Genomic DNA, 21,294 nt, shown 5'->3' with positions numbered 1-21,294 from the left:
GGTCGCAGCGGAGCATAAACAGCATAAGAGCACGTGAACTAAAGAAACAGGTTAGGTGGCACTTCCGCGCGGCAGAACAATGTTCCGCCCCGGATGACGGGCGCGTTCCCAAGGACGGAGGTTCAATTGCTATCATCATAAGCAATCCAGAACGGCCGCAGCTGTCCGGACGGGACTCGAGAAAGGACTACGCAGCCACCTGAACATGCAGTCATGATTCCATTGTCTCCTTATCTTTTGTAATGTCTATGCAACTGCATAGCTCTCTTTCTTATTTCCTTTCTTCTCCCCGATTCATGTTCCATGCCGCTTAATATCTGACGACCCTTATCATACTAATCTGCTTGTCAGCCATCGAGGTATGTTCACACCCCCTGGCACTGGGAAGACTGAAGACAGGGACTCATGTCCATTTTTGACTTTCAAGTCTTTGAGCATTAGCGAAGTCCATCATGGCACACACAAATGCAGCGGCAGTGTGGAATCCGGCTTTTAGGTTGGAAGACGATGTCCCTCCTATAACAACACCCACCGAACTCGAGATCGACACCGCGATCGAAGCCACTAGCATCCCTCTTGGCTCGCCAATGGAAACTCCTCACGATGTATCTTTTGGTGACGTACTTTCTTCGCCATCGAACTATGCCAACAATACACAAGAAGCAAGTACGCCCGATGTGGGCGTTCCCGAGTCTCCCGCGAACCGCGAACAAGCGCCAGTTCAGGACGAAGTGGTCGCAGACCCACAGGTACACGACACACCTGAAGGACTGTCAACGGCTAATAAGGAGATTATCGAACCGTCGGAGGAGCCAATCAGTATGCACGGAGACACAGTGGAGAACCCTACCGGGGAACATGTCGGAGGCGCAGAACCAGTGCCGAATGGGGAGGAAGAGGCGCAAAAACCTGCGGAAATTGTCAGTGACTTGGTAGAGTCAGGCAATATCACTCCCACCGGTCCCACCGGAACATTCCGGGGAGACGAGCTCCCGAATCCCAATGGAGAGATTCAGAGCAGCCACGATCTCTGGGGAAGCCCTGCTCAGGAGGAACAAGACGGCGATGATTTCTTCAACCAGCTCAAGACGCAAACAAAGCCCATATACTTCTCGCCCGAAATAGAGACGAGATTTGAGGAAGGCGTTCCGTTGCTGAATAGGGGCATTGATTCTCTAATTGAGCCCCCAGAGACGGTGGAAAGCCGAATCAACAATGTATTCAAGGCTGACGGAGACGAAGAAGATGATTTCTTCAAATCAGTGCAAGACTCGGCTTCTGAGCAAACTCCTGAAGTTCATATTACTCGAAAGAGCACGTCTCAAGTGTTGGATTCATTGGGTGTATCGGAGGAGCCAACAAACAATGCTGAAGAGCCGAGCGAGCAGGACCCTGACAGTGCTCCGGCTGCAGCGGGCCTAGAAGCGTCTCCAGTTGAGATTACTGATCCAAGCGAGCAGGAGTTTGAGAATGTTTTGGCAGCAGCCGGCTCGCAGGCTTCGGTGGACACTGTTGATCCTAGCGAGCAGGAGTTCGAGAGTGCTTCGGCAGCAGCTGGCTCTCAATTCCCAGTCAGCGCTGCCGATTCAAGCGAACAGGAGTTCCAGAGCGCCTTGACAGCAGCCGGTACGCAAGTTCCAGCCAACGCTACAGATGCAAACGAGCAAGAGTTCGAGAGTGCTTTGGCTGCAGCTGGTTCCCCATTCCCTGTAAATCCCGCTGATCCGAGTGAGGATGAATTTGAGAAGGCATTGGCTGCAGCAGGCTCACAGGACAACATGAAAAAGAGCTCGTCCGACGATAATCTGGCAGCGCGCTGGCAGGCAGAGCTCTCCGATGAAGACGCCGACGGTTTACCGTCGGAAGAAGACCTCGCAGCCCGATGGCAGGCAGAGTTGGACGACGATGATGACCTGCTTTTTGAAGACGAATCTGCCGGAGGAACTAAGCAGCCAAGTTTCGAAGAATTACTTGGGAACCCTGCTCCGGTTGCTCAAGCGGGGCCCAGTCCCCTTGCCCCACCAAACAACTCGGTCCGACCCAGAGCGCAGGAAAGGTCTTATGTCCCACACCAGCCATCAACATCGGATCTGCTCCAGGGAATCCCCGCAATGAGCCCCGGGGCTGGCTATTTTGCTCAACCACCCCGCCCGACTGAAGGAACAAAGAAAGCCGAGAGTTTCGCCGAACGTGCCAAAGAGGGTTACAGGTCACCTTATGATCTTCCTGAGGACCTTACGCGCCCTCGTCGACCGGTCATTACCAACAGAGCAGTCGTCTCGCAACCGGGCGTCCCGCCGCCGCCGCCGCGAAGCAACAGCCTTCCAGTACCTCCTCCGAAGGCGCCGGGTTCAGCATCTTCCATGCCCACACCTCCGGTCGGCGCGACATCGACTGCTACTGCACCTGCACCAAAGAACTTTTTTGAGGAACTTCCTTTACCGCCGCCTCGCGCACCTTCTCGGCCGGCAAGCACGGGCCGATACACACCTGCTCCCAATGCGGTGCCAGCAGCGCCATCGTACTCAGCGCCTCCGCCACCGGTTAATCCGTATGCTAGCGCTATCCCCGCTCCTCAGCAAACTGTCGAATCTCAGCCCCAGCCTCAATTACAACAACCTGAAAGAATAGACCCCTATGCGAGTTTGTTAAGCCCAAGCGCTCCTGGCGGCGCCGCTGCAGCTCCTGGTGCATCGAGATATTCGCCGAAGCCACCGAATTTGCAGAATGGAATCAAGCCACCAGCCTCCCCGAGATACTCTCCAGCTCCCCCACCATCTGGTGCTCCCCCGCCTCCTCGCAACCGCTATGCCTCTCAGGCTCCTAGCCACCCTGGTCAAGCTGTCACCCTTCCATTCCAACCCCGTACATCAAGCCCTCTGGCTCATCATGAGAAGGTCTCCTATCGTCCTCAGGAAGAGTTGGAAAAGCGACCGTCCTTAGATTATTCGGCACTCCCTCCTACCATCGACGTGCAATCTCATCCCGAGTCTGCCGTCAACCCGCTGTTCACACCTGGCGAAACTGCTATTGAAGCCACAATTACCGGTGTTGATTTAAGCGAAGAGAAAGCAAGCATGCAGCCGGTGTCTCCCCCGAGAAATCAGTATGCTCCGCCCGAATATGTTAACGAATTTGCTCAACGCATTACCCCAGCCGGCCAAGTCAACGCCCCGCCAGTCCCTGCGCCCGTTGTTGATGAGCCCCCCTTCATGCCTCCGCGTAGATCAATGACACAATCACCGGGCCAGCAAACCCTTGGCCCTCGATTGTCTGTGCCATCAGTTGACCCTTTACAAAGGCCTGCCTCAGCTCATGGCTCTGGCTCACCTACCAAATCCGTGAATCCTTACGCACCAGTCCAAGGTTCGATACATAACCGTGCCGCCTCTCAGCAATTGGATTTCATTCCTCCAACGGATGATCAGCAGTATGACCCTCTCGAACGCTGGAAGGGTGCGCCTATAGTCAAATTCGGTTTTGGTGGCACTGTTTTATCGTGTTTCCCCCAGCATATTCCTCGATACGCTGCTGGGCAAATGGCCCCTAGAATAAAACCAAGTCCTGGAGAGGTCAAAACATGCCAGCTCAACGACTGGATCCCGGCCCCGGAAAGCATTGTCCGCCACCCAGGTCCCCTCAAGTCCAAATCCAAGAAGAAGGATTTGCTTGCTTGGCTCTCAAGCAAGATAGCCGCATTCGAGAATGAAGGTATCCCAGCGAGTGCTCAACTATTTCCTGATGGCCATAAGCGCTACGACGAGAAGGTTCTACTGTGGAAAGTTGTTCGCGCCATGGTTGAACATGATGGTGCACTCGAAGGCTCACCTGAGGTCCGGAAGTCCCTGCGCAGTATCATTCTCCCTCATCTACAAAGCAACGAAATAGACGACAGCTACGACACAGGCTTCCAGCCTATCAACAGTTCTCAGCCCGCCGATGCGCCTTCTCGCCCGGATGCAGCCAATCCTCAAGCCATTGGCACCCTCCGTAATAATCTTCTACTTGGGGAGCGCGAAAAGGCCGTCTGGGCGGCAGTGGATAGTCGCTTGTGGGGTCACGCGATGCTTTTAGCGTCGACTATGGATCGTTCGGTCTGGAAGCAGGTCGTTCAAGAATTCGTCAGACGTGAAGTCAGATCGACTTCCGGAAGCACCGAATCCTTGGCGGCTCTGTACGAGATTTTTGCCGGCAACGTCGAGGAGAGCGTTGATGAGCTGGTGCCGCCATCAGCAAGGGCTGGCTTGCAAATGGTCAGTAAAGTGGACGGACATGGTTCTGCCAGAAACGCGCTCGAGGGTCTGGAAAGTTGGCGCGAGACACTCGGCCTCGTACTAAGCAACCGCAGTGCGGAAGATCACCAAGCTCTCCTGGCCCTTGGACGGCTGCTCTCGAGCTACGGCCGCGTAGAGGCTGCGCACATTTGCTTTCTTTTCTCACGCGCTGCAGTGTTCGGCGGTGTCGATGATCCTCAAACGAGTATTGTCCTCTTAGGAGCTGATCATCAGCGATCTTCCACCTCTGCGCTGCAGGACGAAGACTGCATATTGCTCACCGAGGCCTATGACTATGCCAATTCCGTCCTCTCGGCCTCTCCGAAGCCACCGCTCTGTCATCTCTTGGCTTACAAGTTGGTCTATGCTTGGTGTCTCGCCGATCGTGGCCAAAAGACAGAAGCTCAGCAGTACTGTGATGCCATTGCAGCAACCGTGAAAGCGACGACAAAATCCTCGCCCTATCATAACCAGCAGCTGTACTATGGAGTTGACGAGCTTTCAGCAAGGTTGAAGCAGTCGACTAGCGACGGTGGCTCGTCATGGATTTCAAGGCCCAGCATGGAGAAGGTTTCTGGCTCAATGTGGGCCAAGTTCAATAGCTTCGTTGCCGGCGAAGACAACGATGCCACATCTACCGATCCTGCGAAGGGTGGCGAGGCAGATATAGGTCCATTTGCTAAAGTAGCTGGCACGCCTACTGTGAGTCGCTCGCCTTCCGTGTCAGACATCTACGGAGGGCAACCGAGTCATGGCGCTGCTCCTTCACGTTATTTACCAAACAACCAATACGCCCCTACCTCCTCACCCGAGCAATTCCGCGGTAGATCGTCTCTTGACTCTCAGAGATCGTCTTCTTACAATTTTGGTCTTGCACAGCGACGGGGCTCGCAGGACCCTTCGACACCGGTTGACAATGGCCCTTACCAAGGGGGAATGTTCTATAACTCTCCGCCATCAAACGCAGGCTATCAGCAAACACCTCCTCAAACTTCGTATATGCCCCTGGCACCGGTCGAGGAAGATTTAGTCTCTCAGCCCCAGGCTAAGGCTCCGTTTGCTCCAGGACCTGGGTCCCCTAATATGGTCTCGCCCTACCAACCTCCTGGATATGGATCCTTTGGCCAGCTGCTCCATGAGACTCCTTCCGCCGTCTCTCAGGCAGATGAGGGTGGCTATATGCCTCCTATGGGCGGTGGCGGCTATGAGCCTCCCGCAGAGTCTAACGCCGCACCCGAGTCGGCAAATCCCGAGGAACAAGAAAATGAAGAGCCGGCTAAGAAAAAGAAGTCGTTCATGGATGACGATGATGACGATGATCTAGCTGCTCGAGCCGCTGCAGTTCAGAAAGCGGAGAAGGCACGCAAGGACCGAGAAGCAGATGAAGCCTTCCGAAAGGCCGCAGAGGCCGATGGTAAGTGACAATACAGCTTGATATTTCTTTTCCTTCGCTAAACTAACCTTGTTGACATAGCCAAACGAGGTGCTCCCGCTAAAAAGGGATGGTTTGGTGGCTGGTTTGGTGGGAAGAAAGAAGGCGAGAACCCCGGCGGTGGCCCGATTCGAGCCAAGCTTGGCGAAGAGAGTTCCTTCTACTACGATACCGAGTTGAAGAAATGGGTCAACAAGAAAGATCCGAACAGCGCAACTGCAGCCCGTGCCACGCCGCCACCCCCACGTGGATCCGGGCCTCCCAGCCGGACGGCCAGCGGCAGCAGTGGTGCGCCGCCACCACCTGCGACAACTGCATCTCCGATGCTGTCCGGGGCCGGTAGCCGCCCTACATCTGCTGCAGGTGCCCCTCCTCCGCCCCTTTCGGGCAGCCCCGCCCCGCCATCCGCTCTAGGCGCTGCGCCTCCAATCCCGCGGTCCATCTCGACGGGCGCTGCACTACCCACACCACCGAGCGCTGGTCTCGCCGCGCCTCCCCGGCCGGCGACGTCGTTGAGCAATGCCAGCTCCATCGATGACCTCCTCGGAGCGCCGCAGGCACGCAAAGGCCCTGCCGCTAAGGGCAAGAAGAAGGGACGTTATGTCGATGTCATGGCAAAATGATCGACCTACCCCTTTTTCCTCCCATTCCACTCGGGATGCGGACCTTAGTGGCCTATATATTGTACCCTAATACCTCTTTTTTTTATATTTTCCTATAATGTCTAACGATTCCTCTTTGTTGGAACCCCCAGCTTTATTTTACATGTCATCGGGAGCGTGTCCTGGCTTTGTCAGGGAAAGGTCATCGGTTTGATTTGACGTTCGCTCAGCAAACAGCGTTGCATGCCGTCGAAACTTACTCTTTTCAAAATGGGGCTTTCCATTCTTGGCCCGGCGGCCTATCCTTTGCATGACTGGTTAATTCTCGTGTATATTACATGTGTGCACATATTGAATTTCTGTTTTTCTATGAAGGTGTTCATTTCACCGCTTGACCTTAGCTATGCGTATTGAGGATGATGGTTGTTCTGAGTATATGCCTAGCATTTCTCCGTGAGATGTTTGTTGCTGGCAATGCACCATTGATTCTAGCATGGGATTTGGAGATTGTGCACCTCACCCGAACGATCTATATGCGTAGGGAACCAGGGTAGGCTTTATAGTACAGAGCAGGTATAACTAGGGAGTGATATAAAGATTCTAGAAGGAGGTTCGTGAAGCAAGAATGTCGTGAGGTAGATAGATCCGTGCGTGCCCGGATCATGGGAAAATCAAGCCGCATATGAATTGATGTAGTACTAGGGGCGACATGAATAATTAGCGACGTGTAAGTGCCAGTAGCTGTCTGGTTTTCAGCATCCTTACCGTCAGACACGAGTCCTCTTCATTGAATGTCCCAGGAAGATAGACATAGAGAATCAAGGCCGTCTCGTGAACGAAAGCTGGCACACAGAACCATTAGCACAGCCTCTCTTGTGGTACTAATGGGAGAGGGAATCCGGGAAGCTATGTCCGACCATATAATCCCGAATAGAAGAGGAAAGGAAGGAAAAAAAGGGGAAAGGGGGAGGGGGTAAACGCACAAGCAACCACCCTTGGACTCAACCTCCCCACACTCAACACTTTCCCCCAGTCGCGCCCATCGATCCGCACGCGCGCCCACCCGGCCTCGTCATCCCCGGGCACCGCGCGCATCCGCTCACTCGGCAACCGCTCGATCTCGCCCTGGGACAGCTGGCCCGGGTCCAGCTGGGGGTTGACGAGGTCGGTCCACACGCTCGAGATGCGCAGGGCGTCCGTGGCGATCGCCAGCCGGAGGGCGCCGTGCATGTTGGCGGACAGCTCGAGTTTCGGGGCGGCGGCCGACGCGCCCGTCGCGGTGGGTTTCGTGGCGGCATCCGCCGCGGACGCAAACCCGTGGCCCGGGGAGGCGAGCTTGGTGAACCGCTCGGAGATGCTCTTCAGTTGGCCGAGGCTCGGGAGGATGATGTGCACGTCTGGGTCGCGGCAGCGGGGTTCGTGGAGGCCCTCGACGGCGGACTCGTGGAAGACCTTCACGGGGATCTCTTGCGTGATCACGGTTTCGCGTTCGCGGCCGGGGCGGGAGGGCCCGTTGGGGGTGTCTGTCGTGGTTGATGACGGCGGGGGCGCATGGGTCGGCCCGTTGGTGATAGTCGGAGGGTCATTGCTGCTGCTGCTGCTGCTACTACCGCTGCCCGGACCAGTTCCGGTTCCGGTTCCAGGTGCGGTGGTGATGACGCCCAGTGCGTTGGATCCGGGCGCCCAGGATAGCGTGCGGATGGTCAGTGCCAGGAGCGGGATGCGGCCCTTCTGGGTGAGGCGGAGTTGGGCGGATTTGGCGTCGACGGCGGAGCGGAGCGCCCGGTGCAGGGCGCCGATCGGCACTTCTAGGTTGATGATTCCGCCTGAGTTGGATTCGAGGATGTAGCTTGATTCGTCGAAGATGGCGTCCTGGAGAGGTCCTTGTCAGTTTGGTTGTGTTCTGGAGATGAGATGAGATGAGTTTGAAAATAGCAACGGCTCGATTTGGTGGTGGGTGGTTGTTGCTTGGTTGCTTGATTGCTTGGTTCGGGGCGTACAATTGGTAATTGTGCCCATACTTGGGTGCCTTGGTCGGGGATGATGGTGAAGCGGATGTTGCCTGGCTCGAGGCGCATCCAGCAGGTCTTGCCCAGCGATGAGAGGGAGGCGGTTAGCTCTGTGGAGTTGGTACGTGGTGTTAGTTATGTGGACTCGGCCATTGCGAACGGTGGGTGACCTGGTGGTTTGGTTGGTCTAGGCCTTCAGAGCTTCAAGGAAGGCTACCACCCGGAACGCCAAAACGCGGTAGATGGAGCAGCACGCGACAAGAGGCAAAAAACGTACTGGAGAAAGTCTCCGCATTGGTGAGTTTGGTTCGGAAACGCATGGTGGATTATTTATTGCATGTTTGGGAATAGCAGGTGGATTTATTGTGTAGGCACACCAACAATTGATGTTGATGTTGATATTGAGCGCAAGGTAGTGGATGAATGCGATGATGTTATGGTGGTTGGTTGAGCTCGGCCGGCCGGTGTGGGGGATCCGCCAGGAGCAAACAGCGCAAAACCAACGGACCATCTATTGTTAGCATCCATCCAGTATCTACGGAATAGTTACATTCTCATTCTCCCCACGCCTTCTGGAACTTGTCACAGACTTTCCTCAATCAACGTGTCGCTTTCTACTTGGTTATTGCTTAATAGAAATAGAATCAGAATCGATGGCTATTTCGCGACCGCCACTTACTTCGATCCTTCTAGACAGTTGTTCGGCTAGGACGTGGCGCCTTGCAAGTTCCTCAATGACACAACATGATACATAACCCACTCCTCATTGCGATCCCGGCAGATACCACCCACGTGGTTGGCGGCACAACAGCACAATGGTTCTGTTCATCAGATGGGACGAGAAGCTCCATGCCTTTTTCTAGGCCGGAGTCCTTGCTACTTCCCTTACAGACATTAGTTTCTCGACTTTGAGAGGTACTCAACATTACTGGTATACTCCAGGGATACTGTACTGGACGTATCCTTCCTGCACTCCTTCGCGAAGGAGAGAATATCTCGACTGAGTATCCCTTTCATCAAGGGTTCACGATCCCTGATCTGGGGGTCGAGAAAAGCGAGCCTACACCTTGTCGCGACGAATCCTTTTTACTGTCCTGCAGTCTGGGAGTTTCTAATATCATCCTACCCATTCATTATATTTTCAGAGCCAACTAGTGCCCTTCTGTGCGAAGATACTTCCATAGCAAGCGCAGCCTTGCTGATCGGAAGCCCAAAATTGCCTACTCAGGGTATTGATCATAACACTTCTCTGGTCGCAAACACGGTAGAGTTTGATGGACATGCAAGAGATGTCGAAGTAATCTCCAATGCAGTCCATTGATAACAGTCAAAGCACTCAAGAGACTTCCATAATCCCAATCAACTCTAATAGCAAAGGCAAAAGAGCTCGAACGGTCGCAGATATGAGATATGATATGCAAGGGGGCGTCGATCACCGATCTACTCTCCGAATGTTCTTCAACCCCAAGTGGTCCGAGAGAGCCGACAAGGGCAGCTTGTGGACAGCCGGAACACATCGCGGAAGGGACATTACCTCGCACAGCCACTTTTGATTGCACTTCATAAGTTACTACTTGTGCACAGGCTTCTATGTATTGGGAGGGCTCCGGAAAGGGGAATGAGACAGTCTTGTCCGCCAGGTTCCGAAGGTGGATTACTGCTACTGCTTACTGCATGGAGATGGGTCTCGTGTGCCAGAGACAGCAGTCATGTTGATTGTACAGGAAATTTACGGAGTGCCGGAGACTGTATGTCGTACAGGATGGTGTGCATCTGTTGTTGACAGATCCTATCCGACATAAGAAAAGGGGGGATGTTTTGTTTTAATAGAGGTCGGGAGTGGAGGAAAGGAGAAACAGTATGGAGAAGTAGATACTGTACTGTAGTACTGTAGTTAGTTAACTTAGACCCTAGCTAGACACACAAATATTTAAGAATGGAGCTGTTTTCTACGGCAAGTCTAGGGCTTTTCTAGACGAGATACGGAGAGTTATTTTTATTACATTAGTAATAATAGGGCAGATTTATGCCTGAGTAAATGGGAGTTGAGTGGGAGAGTGGCAGTGGCAGTGGCAGCATCGGAATTCACGAGAATAAATAGTTAGTTAAAGAAAGTACTCTATTTTGCCCCTATTAATCCTGACGCGGCTCCACTCCCAGCATTCCCGTGTGTGTGTCGCGCGGCCAGCTAAGACTAGCTCACTACGGAGTAACTCACTAACTCACTAACTCACTAATTCACTAATTGACGAGCTCCTCCTCTCTCTCCAACCGCGCGCGAGGCTCCGTTCTATCTTTCCCCCCCGTTCCACCCAGGCCAACACTCATTCTAACCAACTCACCACTGCATAACTCGCCCCCCTCCCTCCCCGATCTTCGAATCATCGTTGCCACTCCCAGTCATTCATTCTCTTGAGTCAAGAGCTGGTCTCCTGAGATCGATCATCGTCATCATCCCACTCTCGCTTTATCATTGTGCTTCCTGCAGCCGCCCAACTCTCCCTAACTTCCCTCTAAGCCTGTTTTTGGGCCCTGCAGTGTGATCTATCACCATTAACCACCATCACTATCACTAAGCATCATCCCATAGCTCTGCCTCTCTCCCTCTCGCGCCCCAGATCTCACTCTCCCCTCTTGCACCTCTTCATTAATTTCCGCCCGATCTTAACCTTTTCTCTGGCCCTCATACATTCTTTCCACCATTGGGTGCATTATCTAACAGCGTCGGCCTGATTCGGACTTTAATTCCTTCATTTCACCTCCGCATCCTCCCGTCTATTACGACATCTCGACTCATCTCGAACCTCGAACCAGAAACTCAACCTCCTTCCCCTCCTCTTCTATAGACTTTGGCGGGATCGCGTCAGCATGCTTGCTCTTCAGCTATATTCTCTCTCTTCGACCTTCGACATTGCGACCCGACCTCCATCACTTCAACCTCACTACTGATCTTTTGCGACAACTCCGATCTGGTCCTCTCCCGGCGACTGCCGCTCTCTTCCGACATGGCCAGTAGTCGCGTCGCTCCCCTTCCCTCGCCAATCTACCACCGCAACCCACCGCGATCTCGATCTCCGGACCGACCAATCCCCGATTATGAACACACCGATCCCCTCCTCGGGAGTCTGTCACCCGAGTCGACTCTCCAAGCGCTCGCCTCCACCAATGCCGTCCCCAAGAACGAACGAGCCGCCCATGATATCCTGTCCAGAAGTATCGCTCAGGTTTCCCCAGCGGAAAGAGCCCTCGCAGTTCGCGCAGCAGTTGTCGCTCAAAAGTTGAATCTGTGGTACAAGGAAATCCAGTCATGGAATTGGCCGAAACAGACCGGTGATGAGAAAGGATTGGGCTTCATCCCTCCGTCCGATGCGACTGACGAGGAATACTACGGTAGCCTGCCTGCCGCCATGGTAGAGGAACACGAGAAGCGCATTGAGGAAATCCGAGATGAAATGGACCTGCTAGATATGGACGAGCTCAAGGAGCACGTTCTCAATGCCCACATCCCGGCCCGGTCTCGGCCCTCTTCGGCTAACAGTAGCTTGTCCATCCCTCCTCAACTGTCTTACGTCCAATTGAGCGATTTCACTGCCGTCATCACCGCCACCATTCTCCGGGCCCTGCCTCTTTTATCGCGCCTAACGAGCTTGCTCTCGATTTGGGACGTTCGTCTGTTGGTTCTGCGACAGATTCCCGTCTTGCTTCGCAGCTTGCGCCTCGCCCGCTCTGAGTTGGAGGCTGCCTTGGACCTCTTGAAGTCTTCCGATCCTCCTAGCGAGAAGGACCCATTGTTTTCCCGGTCCAACTATCATGCAAAGCGCTCCCACTTGGAAGCCACGGTTGTGTCTGCTGGTCGAAGATTGGATTGTGTGCTTGACGCTTTGGACGAGTGCGAAGATTCTATTCCCGACAGCTGGATCGATGACCTCGAAGGTATCGAGGCGGAGTTTGGCTCTTGGACCATGCAAGCAGAACAACGCACCGTTGAAAACGAATGGCAGCGCATGACACTCCTTTCGAAGACCAGCGCCAATCTCGACATAGAAAAGGACGTGTCTGAACAATCGTCCACTGATTCTTCTCGCGGCGAGGACCAATCTCCAAACTCGTCTGCTCCTGTTTTACAGACATGTCACACTTTTCCAATGGAGACTATCGACGAAGAGGAACTCAATACTCCTGTCGAGGCCGCGCCTCCTTATCGAGCACCGACTAGCCAGGAAGATACGAGTGTGCAATCCGTTATCGAAGCGGCTCCCTCGAGCTTGGATCGCACGGCTTCACCTGCGCTTTCCAAAGCGATCAACATCCCTACTGAGCTTGTTTCTAGCAATGCGACTCCCAACGTCTCCCAAACTTCCATTGATTCAACACCTCGTCCTGTCACACTTGCCTCTTCTACGACAAGTGTCGAACAGGAGGAGGATGCTCATCCGTTTGGTACACAACTACCTTCCTCCCATGCCATGGTGAGCTCGGATGAGAAACCCCGCTTGCAACGCTCCGAGAGCCCTCTTGCCAACGAAATGCCTCATATTGAAGCAAACCGCGCGCAAGATACATCTACATGTCTCGACGTACAGCCGACCAATCCTGCTATGGAAGAGCAAAAGCCTCTAGCCTGCGAGGAGGTTCCTGTGGTCCAAGAAATCTATTCATACGCAAAGGAAACCGAGCGCGTCTCAGAGGAACCGGAGGATTTTCTACCAACCAGTGAACAAGACATGCCTCCGGCCGCAGAAGAGATTGGCCTTCCATGCCCTTCGCACAAATCTCCTAGTCTGACTCTTCCAGAAGATAGCCTGCAGCCACCGAGCAGCCCGCAGACAGACACCGGAAGCGTAATCATACGGCGACCAAAGAATCTATCCATGTCCCCCGGAGGGGTAGGCAGCCCCAGAATTGAAGAGGACTCTTCGCACACCACGAACTTGAAACCCTACGATCAACATTGTGAAAATCTACCGCATTCATCGAATCTGGATGAAAAATCCGCATTGGCCAAACAGACTGGCCAGAATGACTCCGAGGTCCCGACAACAAAGCCACCCAGTTGTACAAGCTCGATTCCCGCCTTCAGCTCTGATTCCCCCGGAACTTCAGCAAAGTCGGTAGTTGCAAGCAGCGACGAAGAGCTCCCAGCCCGGACTTCTTCTCTGATGTTGAAGGAAGCGACGGACGACCCGACTCCCAAAAAGCCTCTTGAAAGTCCGATCAAATTGTCCAACACTCGACCGGGTCCTTTGATCTTCGAGACAGAACACGCAGACTCTCGTCCCAGGCGCAGGTCGATTGCTTCTTCTCTCTCGGACTATCCTTCGCTTGTTTCAAGCCCCGAGAGGCGTGAACCACACGGATCCTCATCTAACGGAACTCCTTTACTTCTCGAAACACCCCCACCCTTCCAGACCGGCTACCAGTCATCTGATCCTGTAGCGCCTGGCAGCGACCATACGTTGCGAGAAGACCGCCTCTTCCGCCTTGACAGTCAGAAGGCTTCTCCGCATACGGATTTCGCTCACAACCGAAACCTCAGCCTTCCCTTGCAGCGCTTCATCAGTGAGAGGTTAGAGTTAACCTTTGGAAACGAGAGCGGCAGGGAACCTGAAAGCACTGCAACAACCGAAAGACCCACAGAAGTGTTTCCCAGCCTTCACTCTGGCCCGAGAAAATCCTCTTTACCGCCTCAAGCTGGTAAATCTTCGACCTCGACCAAAAACACACGACGTTCTGCCACTCAGTCACCCGAGATCACTCGTGAAGGGAACTTCAACCAGGGGACAGATGGCATCGCAAAGACGCTGCGTGAAGCTTGGGAGCATACTAAGAACGTTAGCTCAACAGCATCAGTCCAGAAGGTTCCGGCAGCGCCCTTGGAAAATTCGTCCACAATGCGTCTGAAGAGACAATTGACTTCACATCCTAGTCTCGAGAGCATTGGAGCATACCGATCGGGGGCTCGGTCCAACGATGAGCCTTCATCCATTCCAGCCTTCCTCAAGACTGCGTCGCGGACCTCAACCCCAACCCCGCAGATGAGAAAGCCCAAGGACCATTTGGACGAAAAGATTTCCTCTATCCTAACTGCCCTCGATGCGCAGATTCACCTAGTGTCCGCGGACACTCATGAGCACGATGGACATTCGGCATCATCTTACCCATTGAAACAAAGGGAGCGCTTTCGCTCTGTCTCTCCTCACGGCTCGCCAGCTCGTAGTAGCACACCTACTCCGTCGTTGACCATCACCCCCGCCGTTTCCCGCCGGCGCTATTCCCATGCGCACGCTCCAGAAGAGAGTTCCGTGAAGCTTTACCATCTGCACCGGGGTGGCAAGTCTGCCCCCACCAAGTTGTTCGTCCGGTCAGTGGGCGAGAACGGCGAGCGCGTCATGGTTCGCGTCGGTGGTGGGTGGGCAGATCTCGCAGAGTACCTGAGAGAATTCGCCGTCCATCACGGACGCCGACATGTTTCGGACACGCCTTTGGTAGAGGTGCAGGGGCTTTCCCGCACCTCGCCCCCGTCCCCACCTAGAAATAGATTGGCACCCATTGCCAGCGGACGGAGAACCCCGTCACGACCGCCCTCCGTCATCAGTAACCGGCCAGGGTCATCTTTGGCCGTTCGCAAAACCCGGCGGACCTCTAACGTGTCGGATATGACCGAGTTCCGCACATGCAACCCTGGCGACACGCTGAGCACGTCATATTCACCCATGTCAACCGTCTCCGCGCGCCGTCGACTGTCAACGTCGTCCAACGCCTCGATGGGCGCGTCCTCGGCAAGCGAGTTCCGACATGGGTCTTCGTATTCGCCCACGAACACCGCCGCGGGCAGTGCCAGCCACACGGTTCCTCTCGGCCTTGCAGGGCCGCGTCCCAGGCACGTCTCGATCAGCGCCGAGAGCGAGGCATGGGTGGAAGACGTACTCGGACAAGCTCGAAGGAGCTCGTCCCTGCGGCCGTACACCTACGGTTTCGCGCCGCAAGAGCCAGAGCCCGCTCCCGAAAAGGCGCCCCCTCCTCCCGTGATCTCAAAATCACGGAGTATCAGTGATCTGGGAACCGTCGGCTCCAGCCGACGCATCGCTCTGCGCGGACTTGGAAGACGTTAAACTTCGCAAATTCCACATTCCTTCATCTCATACCCTCGACATCCCACACCCGCCTTCCCACCTCTTTTTCCCTCTTGATTATCTGCTCTGTTCACTAGCACTGGCGTTGGCCGTTCATTACCCGGGTTTCTTGCATGTTGGATTCGGTTTGTCTCGTCATGAAAGAGACAGGTAAGGTGCATACAAAAAGTGGTTTTGTTCGCAGCGAGCATTTGGCCTCCGTTCATTCCCCGGATATCTTGATTTGCGTTTGCATTGGCTAGGCGAACAGGTCTCTTCCTTCGTTTCTTCATCCCCTTTTGGTGTCTGGTCTTCACAGCGCCCACTTTCAACCTGGTGCATCAGCGGGTGTCTACCTTTTACTTCGATTCATGTGATCTACTTGTACCTACTCACTTATTCTACTTCCCCCCTCGGGTAACGAGGATCAGTTTGATCTCAGGTGGGCGGGGTCCTGGTTGACCTGTCTGCCTGCCTATCTTTCAAATCTTACATTGTGCGAAATATGATGTCTCAGGACCGATGTTCGGATCTAATCAATAAGCATCAAGTGTTGAAACAATCGTCGATAATTCCCTTGTCTCGTAATCCGGTCGAAAGACACCATAGCCTAGCCTAGTTAGTGATCCTCTTCTAGTCATTGCCGGGATAGGACAAACTAAGGATCTGGGGAAAAGAAAATAACCACGAAGAATCCGGCTACCGCAATCCGATGTCAGCCGAGTGCTGCGCCACGAGGGCCATAAGACGGTCCGCAATAGCAATTGCGAATCCCTTGTCATTGAGATCTCGCTCATCAGATAACACCCTAACCTTCATGCTTTCCAGCCCGGATTGCAGAGTATCGGCGAGGGCGGCATCAGCTTCAGCATCTGCAAATACAGCCCCGGCTGTCCCAATGCTACTTGTTCCTCCTCGAGGAAGCCACACCTCAACCATTTCTGGGGTCTGGGCAAACCGGCCTATTTTGTCAAGAATGAAACGTCCCACCCTGCGGCACTCAGCTGCAGAGGTCCGCATCAAGGTCACATTTGGGTTATGAGCATGCAACTTGCGGTCGTGATATTGCCGTGGGACGGACTCCATCTGTCCAAAGTTCACTGTGTCCGTGGCCCCGATGGAGATGATGTTGGGGATTCCACGCTCTAGTGTTGCCTCCAGGCGGCTAGTATCGCAACTCATGCATCCGCCAGCCACCAAATCGCAGATTTCTGTTGTGGTGATGTCCAGGATGGCGTCTAAACGACCCTCGCCCACCAAGCGTTCCATAGCCTTCCCTCCATGGCCGGTAGCATGGAACACGTACACCTCGACGGGATAGTTGTTTTCTAGATGATGTCTCACATGATCCACACACGGCGTGGTCACCCCGAACATCGTGACTCCGACTCGGACGATCTTATTCTCTTCGGCCTGCGCGCTTGTTCGGCTCCGGGCCTCTCCCAGGCGGCACTCATACGACGACGCCATGCTGACAATTGCACCGGCCGCATTTCCCAGCACCTCGCGCAGTAGCCGGTTGGTGCCCGCGATGTCGACGACCGAATACATCAGGGTTATATCACATTCGCCCACCACGGGCCCTGTATCACCCGACGCGACTGTGCTGACGATGAGCTTGGGCAGGCCAATGGGCGTGGCCGACCTCATCACGGCTGAGATCAGACTGGTTCCTCCGCTGCCGCCCGCCCCGATAATCCCGTGGATTTCCCTCGTTTGCAGCAACTCGCCAACACACTTACTGACGCAGTCGATGAGAAGTTCGATTGCCTGGCCCCGCGACAGAGTCTGGATTGCGGGGCGGTGGCTCGCGGCATATTTTGATAGTAGATCGGTATGGCCGAAGGTGACGGCCTCATCCGTAGTGTCCTGTCGCCCACAGTCAATCAGGGTGATTTCTAGCGGTGTTGTTGAAGAGCGCGCCGCATTCTGCTGCAACTGTCGATAGAGAAAGAGAACCTCTGTGCGCTTGGTATCGAGCGTTCCCAGAAGGATGATATGCGGCATATTAGACGATTGGAAACGGGGTTTGGCAAAGGACATTGAATGGACTTTGCTCGGTATTTCCAGTTTAGTTCTGCAACGAGGTAGATAGTAGATAGGAAATAGTAGATAATAGATAATACTCGAGGTAGAGCTCTATGTCAGTCAGTGGCAACTCGTGGAAGAACCGCTTCATCCGCTCCGCTCCGTCTTCTCCGTCATCTCCGCTTCTCGGCCCATTCCACTCACCTCGTTACATTCTCTACACCCTCTGCCAATTTTTTTCTTTTGGCTAGTCCTCAGCAACTACGAGAACCCCCTCAAGTAGTTACCGCCCTATCTATGTCTGCTCGTACTCAACGCCGGCGTCTACCAATCTCCTGCGAGCCTTGTCGGGCTCGCAAAATCCGATGCTCCCGGAGTAACCCCCCTTGCGACACTTGCGTACGGCGGCGGATTCCACCGGAGCAATGCGTCTATACTACTACTACTAGCAGACAACCTCAGACATCTCAGACCTCTCAGACATCCTCGCAACAACGACATCCACCAGTTCGCCCCCCTCCCCCTCCACCTCCGCCTCCACCTCCACCTCCGCCACCAGGAAATGGCTCGGGCCACCACCCCAATAGCCCTGCTGTGCAAAGAGAATCCAATCCTGATCTCCTGGCTCGGCTGCAGAGACTGGAGCAGTTGCTGCAAGCACCCCCTGTACCTGATGGTTCTGGTCCGGGTCCAGATTCAGGAAATCGGCAGGGATCATCAGCAGCTGGTGCTCTCATCCCCTCATCCACATCGGGACACGTGCGCTTTTTCCCCAATACTTCCGGTTGGCGCATTGTCCAGCGAGCTTCTCAACCGGGTCCATTCCCGAGCCGGGAACATGCCATCCCTGACACGCCCAGCGGACCTTATCCTTTTGGCGAAAATGATACTGAAAGTCGAGCCAATATTTCAGCAAAGCTTCCTCCTACGGACTATTGCGACCGGCTCAAGGAGGTCTATTTCCAGTCGTTTATCCCGGTAGGTTCGTCCCGACATTCCGGGTGATCACTCTACATACATCACGATATGGCTGATGAAAAGGGATCCGTCTGACCCCAGCTCTTTCCTATTCTGCATGCCCCCACGTTTCATGATCGGTATCGGCAATTTTCCGAGAACCCAGACCAGGTCTCCCTAGCTTGGCTTGCTCTGCTATTCACCATTCTGGGCACCGCTGTTCTCGCGCTGGAACATGATGATCCTCTACTGAGGGCCCTCAGCCGCAAACCGACACCCTGGGACCGAGTCACCGAGCTCTCGGAGCGGTATTACACCGCAGCCATGAAATGTCTCGAGGCGGATCGCTATCTGTGGCGACACAACATATGGACACTGCAGGCTCTGCTAAATCTTATATATGGAATCCATCATAGCCACGGTCAAACTTGGACTCTTCTGGGTCTTGCCTATCACCTAGCACTCTCGATTGGATGCCACGTGGACCCGGCCGTATTCTCTTTGGATATTGTTGAAGTCGAGGAGCGTCGCCGCTGTTGGTTAGCTCTGACGACACTGCTCTATCATCAGAATATGGCGATTACGGGTTTGGATCTCTATTCGTCTGTGCTCTCGTCCCATGTCCTTCCCCCCGCCGAGGTGTGGGATGACGAAATCATCCAGGGAGGGCCAAGCCCAGCCGTGACTTCGGTCGGTATCAAACCCGTCTCCTACTTGATTCGAAAGGCACGTCTCTTTCAATTCTCCGCCAAGGTCTGCAACTCCACGTACGGGGCAACCTCCGATGACTCGACGGCGCTTCGCCGTCTGGATGCGATGATACGGGCCGAAATCGACCCCCTGGAGCAGAATTACGCCTCCAGGTCGGGAATCGACTCCTCGGTCGTCCGTGCGAATCTGCTACTCAGCTTCGCCCACCATCTGGTCCTCCTTCTCCACAGTACCATACTGAACGAGGTGTCGGGTTGTCCGCCGCAACAAAGCTGGTCGAAGCAATGCTGCCTGCAAAGCGCACAGCGCATCTTGGAACTCCACGCCGACTTCCACAAATCACCTCAATTCACGCCTTTTCACTGGTATATCCGGGGCCGGGGCGCTTTCCACGCTTTCCACGCCGCATTCATCCTGGTGCTGATCCTGTCCGTAGAGCCCCAGGCACCCTGTCCGTTGGAGGCTGTGCTGCTGTTGCATAATTGCCATGCTCTGCTGGAGGCGTCCAAAGCACAGAGCCAACTGTGTACTCGCACCGCACGAATCCTTGGCCAGATGCTGTAAGGCGGCCTGTCGAATGCGATCATGCTGGACCATACCAGATGCTGACAGGACGGCTTCTAGATCAAGCAAGCGGTTGGGTGCTCCAGGGCTGGCGTCCGGTGAACCAGAAAGTGACTCCCGCAACCTCGCCTCTCGGGGTGCCCAGTTAAATCCCCAGATCGACCTCGACCCGCCGATGGAGACCGGCGATGGCCGAGATCTGATATCGGAAAGCGTAGATTGTCCGGGTCTGTTGCGGCAGATTGAGCCGCAGCAATGGTTCAACCCCATGGACATGGATTGGGATCTGTGGGACTGGATTTTGGCTGCATCTGGAACGACACCCTGACGCCTACCAACCGCTTCTGCGAAACCCATCAGGATCCCTCGTTAGCACTCTGCGGTTCTCATACGGTATGTATTATCTTTCGGAAGCAAGGGAGAACTTCGGGAGATGGGATCATAATTAAATCTAGCTATATAAGGCTATTCAAGAAGGACTAGCTAAGACTACTAAGATCGAGAGTAAGCAGCAGTTAGCTTACGACTCCACAACTACACTAATACACTCCCCCCCCCCCCCCCCCCCCCCCTAGCTTACTATATATCTGATATATGAACCAAACTCTACAAAAAGATTACTATAGTAAGTATCAAAAGCTCTGGTAGCAAAAACTGAAACGGGTAGTAACTTACAGTACAAACCTTAGTTAAAACCGCAGTGAACAACTAATAGAAATATGATGACTCCAAAATTATTATTATAACATCCAGGATTACACTATAAAATCGTTGATAAATCTAGCTATCTAAGACTGTCCAAGAGGAACTAGCTAAGATTACCGAGGTGCGCGGTAAGCGGCAGCCTGGCCTGGGCGAGGCCGCAACCTCTTGTAGTTACGTAAGCACACGAGTCTGATCCGTTAACGGTACGTTAAACCGTTAACCATTTACCAGACATGTGCGAATATAGGGCAGCCAACCCAACGGGTTTCGACTCCGACTCCGACTCAAATGATCTTGCTTTCGATGACCAAACCCTGCCAAGGGGGGACTGTGCAGCCCATGGATAGCTGCTGGGAAATCAGGAGGTTAAACCGCCGGCGTTCTACAACCGACCGACACACGGCCGTCGGAAATTCGGATCTCGAATACGTTTCGGCCTCGAAGTGCAATGCATGAAGTCACTGCGTGTGGGTCTGGAGGGACAGTATACATCCGAGGAATTGCAAGGTTGAATAATGCGTCACCCGCCCCCCCCCCCACCACCAACCACCTTTGCTATCTCCGCGCGCCATGACTTATATCCGCCGTCCGCCGTCCGCTATCTCCGCACTCCGCTCCGCTCCGTCCCGCCCCGCCTTTTCCTGAGGGCGAAACGTATATTGAGGATGGATGAAATGAACCCCTGGAATTTGTCAAAAGCTGTGTAAGAACCATCCTAATTTGTTCGACACTGAACACACTTGATACCCCAGAACCCAGATAAATAGGGGGCGACCTCCCCGAGGTTTCCAATCGACCAAATAAATCATATTCGCTAAGCTAGTCATTCGCCTGCCTACCTACCTGCCTACCCTTGGAGACTCGCGGGGCCTGAGCCTGAATACATCTGATTTCAAGCTA

The 21,294-nt window shown here is 54.1% G+C and overlaps 6 protein-coding genes across 6 annotated transcripts; 4 read left to right on the top strand and 2 right to left on the bottom strand.

Moving 5' to 3' along the window:
* The first annotated feature begins 163 nt into the window (after positions 1-163).
* On the top strand, positions 164-6,753 carry sec16 (COPII coat assembly protein SEC16). The gene is made up of 3 exons (XM_025647370.1): positions 164-359; positions 428-5,688; positions 5,749-6,753. The coding sequence occupies exons 2-3, from the start codon at positions 453-455 to the stop codon at positions 6,327-6,329; spliced, it is 5,817 nt and encodes a 1,938-aa protein (XP_025503901.1). The 5' UTR covers positions 164-359; positions 428-452; the 3' UTR covers positions 6,330-6,753.
* On the bottom strand, positions 6,694-8,726 carry BO66DRAFT_391885 (checkpoint protein HUS1 family protein). The gene is made up of 5 exons (XM_025647369.1): positions 8,595-8,726; positions 8,309-8,427; positions 7,292-8,180; positions 7,074-7,150; positions 6,694-7,006 (listed from the first exon to the last, which is right to left on the bottom strand). Exons 1-5 carry the CDS (start codon positions 8,635-8,637, stop codon positions 6,980-6,982), a joined length of 1,155 nt encoding a protein of 384 aa, XP_025503900.1. The 5' UTR covers positions 8,638-8,726; the 3' UTR covers positions 6,694-6,979.
* A 2,596-nt stretch (positions 8,727-11,322) lies between these two features.
* On the top strand, positions 11,323-12,618 carry BO66DRAFT_305981 (uncharacterized protein; the record flags this gene model as incomplete). The annotated part of the gene is made up of 1 exon (XM_025643243.1): positions 11,323-12,618. A coding segment is annotated over one exon (1,296 nt), but the record flags the coding sequence as incomplete, so codon positions are not given.
* Positions 12,619-13,476: 858 nt separating this feature from the next.
* On the top strand, positions 13,477-15,429 carry BO66DRAFT_322820 (uncharacterized protein; the record flags this gene model as incomplete). Its single annotated transcript, XM_025643782.1, has 1 exon — positions 13,477-15,429. The coding sequence occupies one exon, from the start codon at positions 13,477-13,479 to the stop codon at positions 15,427-15,429; it is 1,953 nt and encodes a 650-aa protein (XP_025503898.1).
* Positions 15,430-16,128: 699 nt separating this feature from the next.
* Positions 16,129-17,436, bottom strand: BO66DRAFT_374152 (Tm-1-like ATP-binding domain-containing protein; the record flags this gene model as incomplete). Its single annotated transcript, XM_025645582.1, has 1 exon — positions 16,129-17,436. The coding sequence occupies one exon, from the start codon at positions 17,434-17,436 to the stop codon at positions 16,129-16,131; it is 1,308 nt and encodes a 435-aa protein (XP_025503897.1).
* Positions 17,437-18,019: 583 nt separating this feature from the next.
* BO66DRAFT_438436 (fungal specific transcription factor domain-containing protein) lies at positions 18,020-20,017 on the top strand (the record flags this gene model as incomplete). The annotated part of the gene is made up of 4 exons (XM_025651063.1): positions 18,020-18,216; positions 18,318-18,435; positions 18,517-19,685; positions 19,750-20,017. The coding sequence occupies 4 exons, from the start codon at positions 18,020-18,022 to the stop codon at positions 20,015-20,017; spliced, it is 1,752 nt and encodes a 583-aa protein (XP_025503896.1).
* Between the last annotated feature and the right edge of the window lie 1,277 nt (positions 20,018-21,294).

This window comes from Aspergillus aculeatinus (genome assembly GCF_003184765.1).
Source record: "Aspergillus aculeatinus CBS 121060 unplaced genomic scaffold BO66scaffold_24, whole genome shotgun sequence".
Taxonomy (NCBI): Eukaryota; Fungi; Ascomycota; class Eurotiomycetes; order Eurotiales; family Aspergillaceae; genus Aspergillus; species Aspergillus aculeatinus.
This window is presented reverse-complemented; position numbering and strand designations above follow the sequence as displayed.